The 11,183-nt window shown below is 40.1% G+C and overlaps 1 protein-coding gene across 8 annotated transcripts in view; it reads right to left on the bottom strand.

Moving 5' to 3' along the window:
- Positions 1-207: 207 nt before the first annotated feature.
- Positions 208-11,183, bottom strand: part of LOC132194161 (voltage-dependent L-type calcium channel subunit beta-1-like) — a 47,533-nt gene continuing 36,557 nt past the window's right edge. For 2 of the 8 annotated variants that reach the window (XM_059615277.1, XM_059615280.1), the window contains exons 2-10: positions 6,465-6,581; positions 6,284-6,403; positions 4,960-5,206; positions 4,471-4,705; positions 4,239-4,404; positions 4,087-4,185; positions 2,571-2,886; positions 2,333-2,377; positions 208-861 (exon numbers count right to left, since the gene is read on the bottom strand). In XM_059615277.1, the coding sequence (XP_059471260.1) occupies positions 431-861; positions 2,333-2,377; positions 2,571-2,886; positions 4,087-4,185; positions 4,239-4,404; positions 4,471-4,705; positions 4,960-5,206; positions 6,284-6,403; positions 6,465-6,581 (1,776 nt within the window). In that variant the 3' untranslated portion in view covers positions 208-430. The other 6 variants (XM_059615281.1, XM_059615279.1, XM_059615283.1 and 3 more) reach the window with 6 other exon arrangements.

Genomic DNA, 11,183 nt, shown 5'->3' with positions numbered 1-11,183 from the left:
TTTATCGATAAGGATCGCATTAAGCTAGGTAGCATTAACAAAATATTGATCACCATCATATATTAATTATCTAAGTTCAAAGACATACTTTTCATGTTCAAGTTTTGAAAATTCCATCACCACAGTATAATATCAGGTTACACTGATGATGCTTAATCAAGTTAAATTTTTATACTGCCTTTTCTTCCTCCATTCTGTCATTTTGAATTGTATTTTTTTTTTATGTACATAGACCAGAGAGATAATAACTCTCTCTGTCTCGTTCGATTTTAAATCTAATTCATTTTATATATCACTGCACTTCGCAAACAGTAGGTGCAAATCAGATTTTTTCTTTCAATTCAATATTAATCATCCATCAATTTCATATTATCAATTTTGTGTGTAAAATCGTCTCTTCATCGCGCACTGCAACAACCACTGCGGTCCTTTAAAGGGCATTCAGCGCTCTTCTGGACGAAGATCTGTGGGGCGAGTGGTGCTGCTGCGGCTGCTGGGGGTGGTAATTGGGACGACCGCCGCCCCCAGCGCCATTGCCCATGTCGTCTTCGCGCCGGTACGGCTTGCCCTGTTGCATCTCGTCCATGCCGCCGCCACTGCCGCCCCTGTGGTAGTGCTGCTGACGTTGCTGGGGGTGGCCGCCACCCCCGCCTCCGCTTCCGCCTCCAACGGGAAGACCGAATTCGTCGTAGTCGTGCGGGTGGTCCATGCTTCTCTGCTGCGGCACTAACCCTCGCCGGTGGTGCTGCGAGGGGTGGTGGTGGTGGTGCTGGCCTTGCGGGTGCGGCTGCTGCTGCTGCTGTTGTTGTTGTTGTTGTTGTTGCTGGTAGTGCGGCTGCTGGTTCGACGAGTGGTGATATCCTGCAAGTGCAAATTCTGGTTTAGATTCTTCATCTTGGGAGAAAAATAAATTCTATACTCATATCTAGCTACTTTGATATTGCAAACTCAAAATTTACTAAATATCTACGGTTTCTAAATTCTGACTCAAACAAACAAGCTGTAATGATTTCATTTTTTATTTGAAAGAAAACTGGTTTTGGTTTCTGGGGACATTGTTCAAATTAATACACAATTAGTGAAAGTAAATTAAAATTTGATTTTATATAATATATAAATAATCTCAAATTAGTTTTTTTAGCGTGTTAGTCAACATTTTCCACTCTGAAGATTTTTATGTCTAGCTGGTGTTAGTGGAATAACGATTTTGTTAGCTGAATCGTCTTTTTTGTTGTTTAAAAAACTACTTACTGCAGTTTCGCGAATCGGCAGGCACAATCAATCCAAATATTTAAAAATCTAAAGGCGTCAGGAATGCGAGGGGCAAATAATTTTAGGAGCAGAAAAAGTAATGAAAAGTGCAGTCTGCCACTGACACAGACTGTCAATGAACGTCATTTATCCTCATCTTTTTTCAAGTTTCAATATAGCAACTCCTTTGGGCAAAACAGCTATAGTCATGTGGATGCAAAAAGGGGCTTCCACCCACAATTTTATATAAAATTAGTTAGGCTTCAGGAGTTAGTTTGGAATGACTGCCGTTCGAATGACCCCTCTTGAACCAGCTGCGCAACAAAACAGAAAGAAATAAAAAGATAAATTTACGAAAATGCAAGCGCTACAAGAAGGAAGAGAGAAAGATACAAAAATAATAAATCTTAGAAATACATGTATAGAAAATAAAGCGACTATGTATACTGCGTGGAGGCCTTTTGCGTGATTGCAAACTACACGACAATAAATCTAGCGAATCTATAAAAAAACTTCATATTAATGAAAGGTGCTGAATATTAATGTGACTACTCAAAATCGATACTTTGGACTTGTATCGTCCGTTATGAGTTGCATGATTTATAAAAGTGAAATTATATTAAATTTGAAGTAAAAAATAATTGGCCAAAAGCCTAAAGAATGAGATTTTTGTTTTAAATAATCAATGAAGCAAATGATTTGAAACTGGATATGACATTGTTTGAAAATGTTAACAAATATTAATGACTATAGAGACAAATAGAAAATGAAACGTTGTTGCAATGAAAGTGAAAAATAAAAAGAAAGTAAAATTATTTCCAAACGGTAAATGAAAGAAATTTATGATTTCAGATTTTTCAAATATATAACATTAATTTTGGCCAGTCCTTGAGGAACTCTACAAGAGCAAGGCATAAATTTTCTGCGAATGCTTCGGGAAAATTCCCTTGTGCGCAAAAGTAAAGTTTGTCTTTGGTTTGCAAAACTATCACGCAGAAGGCCACGCTTGGGAAGAAAAAGGAAGCAATTGGAAAGGCTCGAAGGACGAGCCGTAAAGAGAAATGCGAGCACCGCAATGTACCTCTATGGTCATGGTGGTCATGGCCGTAGTAGGAATCGAGGTGAGCTGAAATTACGTACGCGCGTGTTTAGACTCATGACAATCGACAAACATAGTACAATAGTTGAGTGTGCACATCTTGAGAAAGAGAACGACACGGGAGGCATGAATTAATGAGAGAGAGAATTGCGAGAAAGAAAGACTGCTGGGCGTGTAATGAATATAATGCGCTCGCGAGAAATAAGGGTTGTTTGCTCACCGGGGGGCGTCGAGTTGCGCGGGGGGTGCTCCATGCCGGGCGACGACTGTCCGTGCATGGGCTGCGCCCCAGCGGGCACGTTCGAGGGCGGCGAAGGTAGGGTGGAAATGGCAGGTGGGGCCGGCGGGTGCGTGGCGCGCCAGTACGCCTCCAGGTATTCGGCAATGTGCTCGCACGCGTCCTCCAGTTGGTTCTCGTCCAGGATCACGTCGAACATCTCCGGCGGACACTGCGACAACTTCTCCGCAGCCACCATCTGAACGTTGAGGTTGCGCGCTTGGTTCTTGCCACGAGACTTGATCAGTCGCTGCAGAACCTGAAGACAGGAAAACGGGCGGATTAGCGATGGGTTGCAAACGCGCCAAGCAAGATCTTGATCGGGCAAATCGATCGAAAAATTTATGCAAATTTCATTCCGTTCATAAGAAAAATTAACCTTCAAAAATTATAATAATTCATGCAAAATTGTTCCGAATTGATTTTGTTTTGCATATTTGCTAAAATACTTGAGTACATTTTTATTGAAATTTTCATGTTTCGTTATCTGAAAGTTTTACATTATTTCCCTGATTTTTCCACTGTATTTTTGTGTGTTGAGGAATCATGCAAATTTGAACGAAAAACTGATTCCCCATTATTTGATGCTCATGCGTATATTTAACATTTCCAATAGTCATTTCGTGACCCCTCGAACGACATCCCCGCTCAAAAATAACCCAAAAGTCATCTACATAATATATGCAGGTATAAGTTGCAGATATATCTAAACTACGGTTCCAAATGCATATTATGCTGCCGACTATCGTGAGAGGTTGCGTTTTTGGCATGCTCAGATCATATCAAACGAGTCGATTTACAACTCTCAGTGGGTTTGATCACAATGTGGAACTCTGAAGGAAACACAGTGAAAACTACGTGAACCTCTGTTTTTGGTGCATTATAAAATATTAGTGAAAAATATCCAAAAAGAAACATTGACAATAGAGAGAAAAGATTCATTTGAGCAAAAACAAATATTGTAAAAAGACAACGACGAAACAATGCCATTGGTACTCACTGGCTATAATTTTTTAAAGAAGTCCGTTGATAGTCATGGAAATGGTAAAACGAATTCCAATTGATGAATGATTACTTTTGAAATGGCAGGGATCGTAGGGCTGCATGCTTTTGTGATTTTAGCGGGTGGGCTATTTACATTGCGCAGACTACGCAAAAAGTGCAGTTCTTTGGAGTTTCAAAAACTTTTGCAGAACCACACCCAAAAGGGCAAAGGTCACTTGATGGAAACTGGGGATTTTCGGGGGCTATCATGATTGTTCATGCAGCACATTTTAATTAGAAAATATAGAACTGGAAGATCAAATAGTATATTATACTAAAAGTAGCACCCACTGCTATTATTTTTACTATTTTTCACTCTAATATCAGAAGTCTGAAATTCGCTAATGAGTATTTTAACAAGTTTTACAATTTTTTCAATGTAAGGAGGACGTGAATGTAATTTTTTTAAACTGACCTTCGGAGAAGAAATTTTGAGATAGACTATTGTGGGCGCTAGAGAAGTCTTGGCCAGCTGCGATGGATGGTTGATTGTGTCACAGTCTAACACCACCAGCTGCAAAACCAAAGCGTTTTATTTCACTTAATTATTTGTAAGAATCTTCGCACCTGTAAGGTCCTGGCGAGCTCAAATATTCTTTCGATCTCGGCTTGAACCTCAGCTAAACAAGTAGACCTAGAGTTGGAGCGTTCCATGATAGCACGCTTTGAAGGATTGTTGAGCAATGATCTCTTTGCCAGCGAGATGTCGGCAGTCACCCTTGTTATTATAATTCTGCAACGGAAGGAAGTTCCCATTATTGAAAAGTCGATGCAAAAGATCAAAAGAGGCTTCAATTACCTCCCCTCGAATCGATGTTTGAGAAAGTCAAAGAGCGCCTTCTGCATCATGTCCGTGACCTCGTAACCTTTGAGGGAAGGTCCAACAAGAACTACCGGTCGCATCGAAGGTACTACATCGTAGGGTGTCATGTTTTCTTGCTTTTTAAAGAAGGGTTTGCGCTTCTCTTTCGCTGGCGGCGTGGTGATTGGACCTTTTCCAAGTCTTGTGTTACCCACAGAGTCTGAGTCATCCCCTGCAACATTTTTGCCATTTTAAATCGAGACACACAAACGAAACTACTGCAAAGTACTGGCATTAATTTTTAATTGTATTTTTTTTCGTCCAGTCAATTAAGCTGCTTTAATTAAAAAAAAACTGGCAAGAAAGTAATTGAGGCAAGTCTCTCATTTTGATAAAAAAACTTTTTCTTTTTTAATGAAATCGCGCCAGACTGCAATTTTAAATTTTATTGTGTCTGATTATTTATGTTTTAAAGCGACTACTTGCCTGGAGTTGGGGGTGTTGAACCTCGGGAACTGGTGGCGGTTTTGCCTGTAGGAAGACCACTGCCATCGGCACCCGCTAGAGCACCTAGATTACTGGATGATGAAGTCTTTGAGGCGTAAAGCTTTGAGTTGCGAGCCTGCGTCTGTTGCAGTCGCAGGTTCTCTAGTTTCACCGGGGATGGTATGAAACCAACATCACAACCTTCTTTGACCAACCTGCCAATCCACCAGTTGTTGTCATACTTCTCCTGTAAATTATAATCAGTTTAGTTCATTTATAAAGAGGAGCAATTTAAAGGGGCTTGAATTATTTGTAAGCAATGCTTTTGAAAAATATATACTGCATACATTTCCATTTAATACGGAAACCTGACGGAAATGTACATTTTTCTTACGCCATTGACATAATCTAACAAAAAGGACATAATTATATAGCTGATTCATCCAAATGAAGATAATTATTTTTGATGTTCTGTTTCTGCTGAGTAAAATTAATTTAAAAAATCAATATATGATTTTATTCTCAACATCCGCAGAAGCGGAAAGAGAAATTTTGTGCGTGTCCATAATCATATTTAATGAATTTTTTTTTTAAACTCTATAATTTTGGCTGTGAAGACTAATAACACAAAATACTGAGTTTAACATTTATCGTCATTATTCTTCTATAGGCTTTAATAAACAAATCAATTTCCTGTCACTATAAAAATCAATTTTTCAATTTTGAAGCGATTACTAAATAAGCAAATTTTAACTCTCAATATAAATAACATATTCTTCTACAACTACAAAAGGAAATCTCAATTTTATCGTTAGTTGCACCAGATTTTTAGGGGATTAGAAATGCAAAATGCGACTGGTTAATATATTGTTCATTGCTATGCTTTAAATATTATTGCAGTAAGGAATTAAACGGTATTTTACCGTGAACAATTTATTATATTGATGTTCCGTATATCAGCAAATATATTAAATAATGGGACCCTGCGAGAAAGATATCAAAAATATCATGACAAAGGTGCAAATCGAGTTTCAAACCTCGCTAATAAAATGTAGTGGAACTGAAAAGACATAATCAGCAAATTTTGTTGGTGACCCAGAACTAAAATACAATATAATTTTCTTAAAATATTTTTGGTTTTGAAATTTTATTAAATTTAATAGCTTTGATCAAAATTTAATCATTTTAATTGTTGAATGTAAATTATTACAAAACTAAATGCCGACTCTTTTTTTGGGCTATCAAAATGGGGAGTGGTATGATTGAAAAGGCTCGGCGAGCAGACAGTGACTGCATATAAAACAAACATAAAATCAATACTTACTTTGATGTGCAAGAAGTCTCTGACTTCGAATGATATTGCGCTGCCATGCACTGGCGAATCGTCGTCCAAAGTTCCATCATAGCTAACATTAGTACGTACTGCAAAGGCTACTGGTTTGGTCTGTGAAGCAAAGAGAGGCGCTAATTAAAGAGGGCAAGAGAGAATGAAACTCGCCACTCACTCTGGCTTTTTCTAACTGATTCAAAGCCTGGCGTTCCTTCTCTCTTCTCAGAGTCTCCTTTTCCTCATCTAGCGACAGGTCTGACGAAGGTTGCGAGTAATTCGAGTCGGCCGAGCCCTGAAAATATAAATTTTGTGTAAAACTGGCAATATTAATGTAAAATGGTGAACTATAGAAAAGAAAGAAACAAGTGCTTCTACTTGGCCACAATACTTAAAATGCTATTTGAGAACTACAAAAGAGACAGTAGTTCGATTTATTTGCTCACGAGTGTGTAGATTTTCTGAACACGTTTTATTTTTAGTGAAGTAGGCAACTGGCATGGCTTCGGTGCTCAACTAGTTGCATAAGTTGAAAAGCGGAGGATATTTTTGTGATTTTCAAAAGAAATTGAGGGACTAAAGCGATTTTTACTATTCTGGCTGCATGATTTATTAAATTTTAACTACCAAAATTTTTTATTAGCTAGCCAATCTAACTCCGTGGTGCTTTTCTTATGTTTATGGGGATTAAGCTAAAGAAATCCATGGGATTTGGGTAATATGCCGAGCGAAAATAGCTTCGTTTACGCGCAGGCATCGGGGATTGCCCGCATATCCAGCAATGCGCCAAATTATATTCACACCTACTGAAATAGCTCTGCGTTTACACATGTTTACAGAAAATGAGTCAATCAGAACGGCTCTTGGAATACCTTGACATTTTTCAGCGGTTTATATTTGGTCATTTTATTTACAGGGGGCGCTCTAGACCTGGGGAAAACAACACACATGACTTTATTTTCCACTGCGATCTACATTTTAATCAAACAATTGTGGCTCGCTTTATTGATTTGCTGCGGCCTTCGTTCTGAAGCTCTATGTTTGTGTATTTTATATAGAGGCGCTTTTAGAAATGCTGCTGCCGCTAGTAAAGCGCGTCCTACTCTAACATTTATGAAGTTTTTTAATTAAATTTTTATGCTTCAATTAAAAAACCTTTTATAAGAATAAGTTTTTTAATTATCAACAGTTAAAATTTCTAGGAACACACCCAAATTTTCCTCAAACCCGCAAAGGTTAAAGATCACACTGGAGGTACCAACCGAATAGCATTTTGGATTTAAATCATTTCCACGTCGCTCGTTTTGAAATTTAAAACTTTTTAAATTTCCGGTGCGTTTCCTGACCAGCGGATGACGAGAGTGGGCCATTTCATTTTCATCCGTCGGGTGGACTTGGCCCTTTTGAACTGTCAATCAAGCCGCAACCGTTGTTATTCACGGCGCAAATCACTGTCACTTTCAGCAGTGCGAGTGACCCTGCGTGATTGAAATGGTTGCAGCAGACTGCACTGGCCACGGCACGTGTCAAAAGAAAAAAAAAAGAAAGAAGGGCCAGCTGGGCGCGGATCGCGAGTATACTCATGAAAGAGCGCACTGCACAGCGCGCGAGTCAGGGCATTAGAGCTGCCTCTCTGACTCACTGGTGTGGTATATTGATTTTTGCCACACTGCACGACCATAATCAGGGCCACAGAATGAGGAGCACTGTGCTGCACACCGAGTGCCCCCGCTCGTCCGTCGTTATTTTTTAACCAACCCCCAGCCTGCAATTATTAATTTTTTAATTATACAAAAATAAAGGAGGAAAAATACAATTTTTTCTGCGGGACCCATTCCACAAGTAGTGAGCACGGCTACTTAGCCAATTGCTTGGATCACAAAACTCTCGACAACACACTACTTGAAACGTTTTAATCGCCTTTCACGTACAGCATGTTTTTCTAATTTGATTGCGCTAGGTGATTTATATCTAGCAATTATTGTTTCTACGGAATTTTTGATAATTTTTCAGTATGTTTACGGACACGTTTTGCCACTTAAAATTTTTTCAATACGGGCAAAGTTGTACAAAAGAGGAAATCAGTGTGGCAGTTCACTGCAGGAAAAAGCTTCGGGAGAAGAGCAGCTGGCAAAATATGAGAAAACTTTCTTGCAAAACTCCGCGGGGATGAGTTAGTACCCGGTGGTACTGACTCGCGGCCAGTGATGTGGATAAAAGTGCTGCATTTTCAACACGAATGCGTGCTTTTCGGTCTAGTTTCAAGGGTTTTGTGGTTGGTAAAAAAAAACAAGGGTTGTGACTGGCGTTTCAAAAGTGTGACACACTCATCTAAACTCTAAAAAGCGGCACACGAATTTTGTTCTTCTATAAAATTTAAATCAATTTTTTTTTTGCCGTGTAGAAGAGCAGTTTTTTATTATTATTTTAGTGACAGGGGACCTAAATTTTCTACGGGGAGTTCCAGGAGCTCTCTCTGCAAAGCTGTGCTGGGTGTAGAGAACATATAGAAATTGGAGCATTTTCCGCCGTTGATATTATACCTTTGTCATGGGCGCAACTTAAAGCCACAATCAAACAATCCTTGGCACAGCTCTGTCCAAGCACGGCGGATATGTATTGGAAAAACACAAATAATATAAGATATAGGATTGTGTGATCCAATTATAGTTATTTTCGCGAGCGATGTGAGCGCGGAAACCAATTAAAGAGGGCCCAGAGTGCCTCACAGCACCCTCGACTCATCCAATTAGCGGCGGCGAAAACGTCATTTTGCCTGTTTACTTTCGGTCCCGGCCGAGAAAAGAAGCACCCCGAATCAATGCACGCACACACACACACACACACACTCTGGAAAATCGGTGCGCGCGACATCAGCTGGGGCGGAAAAAAGAGCGAAAAGAACGGGGGTGAAATTACCTGCGTGAACAGCTTATTGTAACCCTGTGTGTACTGATTATATCCTATCATGTTACGCTCTTCATGATCCCTCTTCTGCACCATCTAGATCCAGAAACGGGCTCGCTCGGCTCAATCGGAGCGAATATCAAAACAAGAAGCCAGTGGTGGTGCTGCTGGAACACATTTTCCTGGGCGCCGTGAGATTTGCGTGCGTCGCGCCCCTCTCGGCTCGCAGCCTCACTTTCGCAATTGGCCGAATCGGCGGCCACGCTATCGCACCTGCACTTTCGGGCGAAAGAGCACTTTCGGCGGCGGCGAGCTTCGAGCAGCTAGCCTGGTCCCAGAACTGGAAATATTTTACATGGAAGTCGCAAATTGTTAACTGATCCTATGCTATTAGAGCGGCGGTCGGTGAGACAGGCGCAGGCGCCTCTATTGATCTAAGGCGACTCAATGCAACATATCCTGCCCTCTGTGTTTGTACCCAATGCGCCACTAACAAGCAAAGGCATACATTATGATAGTCACACTTCACCAGCGCGCCCACTGGACACCCCTCCACGAAAAACACGCCAAACTGATTTTCCTCAATTGGACTGGCCCTTTTTCGGCCAGTTTTTTTGGCTCCGAAACCCTCTGAAGGGGCGGGTCGCTGGTCGTACTTCATCGTGGTCGCCACCACCACTACTTCGTCATTGCTAATAAATGTCTGCCAGGGATTGCTCCGTACATATATATACGACACGGGGTCACTTTCTTTCTGGTGCCTCAGAGAGTTGATCACGTTTTTGTACGAGCACCTCGAGAATTCCACCGAGACGCGTGGCCCATGAATTATTTCATTCATTGCGCGCCACGGTCGAGAGGGTTGGAGCAGAGAGAGGGTTAATACGTCATCCCACCCTCTATAAAAAGGGGTTGGAACTCCTCAATTGAAATTTATTGGAGAGCACCAGTATCTGTCACACATCGATCCACTACGTTGCTAAATTATTGAAAAACCTACTTGTCTCTAGTGATTTTTTTTTAAACAAAATTCCCTTCAATATATTTTTTCCCTTATTTTAGAAATTTAAATGAAGATTATCATATTAAAAATAATTACAAAAATTCAAACTCGTACATTTTGTCATTTTTATTTTTTATTATTTAGCTCAATGCGATTTTCAAAGAATGATAGGCTAATTTATATTACGTTGTTGGTAATGGGTGAAACAAAGAAACGCGCTACTACAGGCGCAGCTTTAATACGTTGGAAATTAAGCGAATGCAGTTAGGCCGATTGAGGCATAGCGTGTCGCAGATCGGAGAGCGCTCTTTTGTTTTGACGCACTCACGCTATTAATAGGTTTTATTCTCCGTCGGTGTTGTGTTTGTTTAATTTTTAATTCCATTTCACTGACGTGTTTTCCTAATGAAAGTACAGGTCGTTTTAACAAAAATTTTGTAAATAAATGCATATATTATTTAAATATCAGTTCCTCCTTTAAAATTTTTCTCAAGGGATTAATTTAAATTTTTAATTTTGCACTCTCAAATATTAAACTTATTAATATAATAATTCGATTTGCTCGTCATAAAAACGCAAATGCATTTAAAATTTGCCAATAAAGCATAAGAAGTGAAACGGTTGAATAACAGACATGCCAACAGATTTCCCCCGACGTTGGCAGCTGCGTCGGCATAGTATGCACACATCCATTCAAATGTATAAAAATATTCAGATGTGTTTTCTGTTTCAAGGAAACAATGATGGCTTCCGCGGCACCACTTCTTACGTCACAATTGTCACCGACTCATGCAATTTTCTTATTCTACGACTAATGGACAGTTCAAAATGAGGCCCGAGCGTGTAAAGAAAAATTAGTGAGCGGCCATCAAGTTAAACAAGCACGCGCCAAAAGCGGCGCGTTTGGCCGCACCTCGGGAGGCGAAATTGGCCGTGGCGTTTCGCAGATTAAATCGATCTTCGCAGAAGCCAGCGGACTGGACAGGT

The sequence above is a fragment of the Neocloeon triangulifer genome, unplaced genomic scaffold, assembly GCF_031216515.1.
Source record: "Neocloeon triangulifer isolate White Clay Creek 2 clone unplaced genomic scaffold, ASM3121651v1 ptg000006l, whole genome shotgun sequence".
Lineage (NCBI taxonomy): Eukaryota > Metazoa > Arthropoda > Insecta > Ephemeroptera > Baetidae > Neocloeon > Neocloeon triangulifer.
The sequence above is the reverse complement of the archived record's forward strand: the minus strand, read 5'-3'. Positions and strand labels throughout refer to the sequence as shown.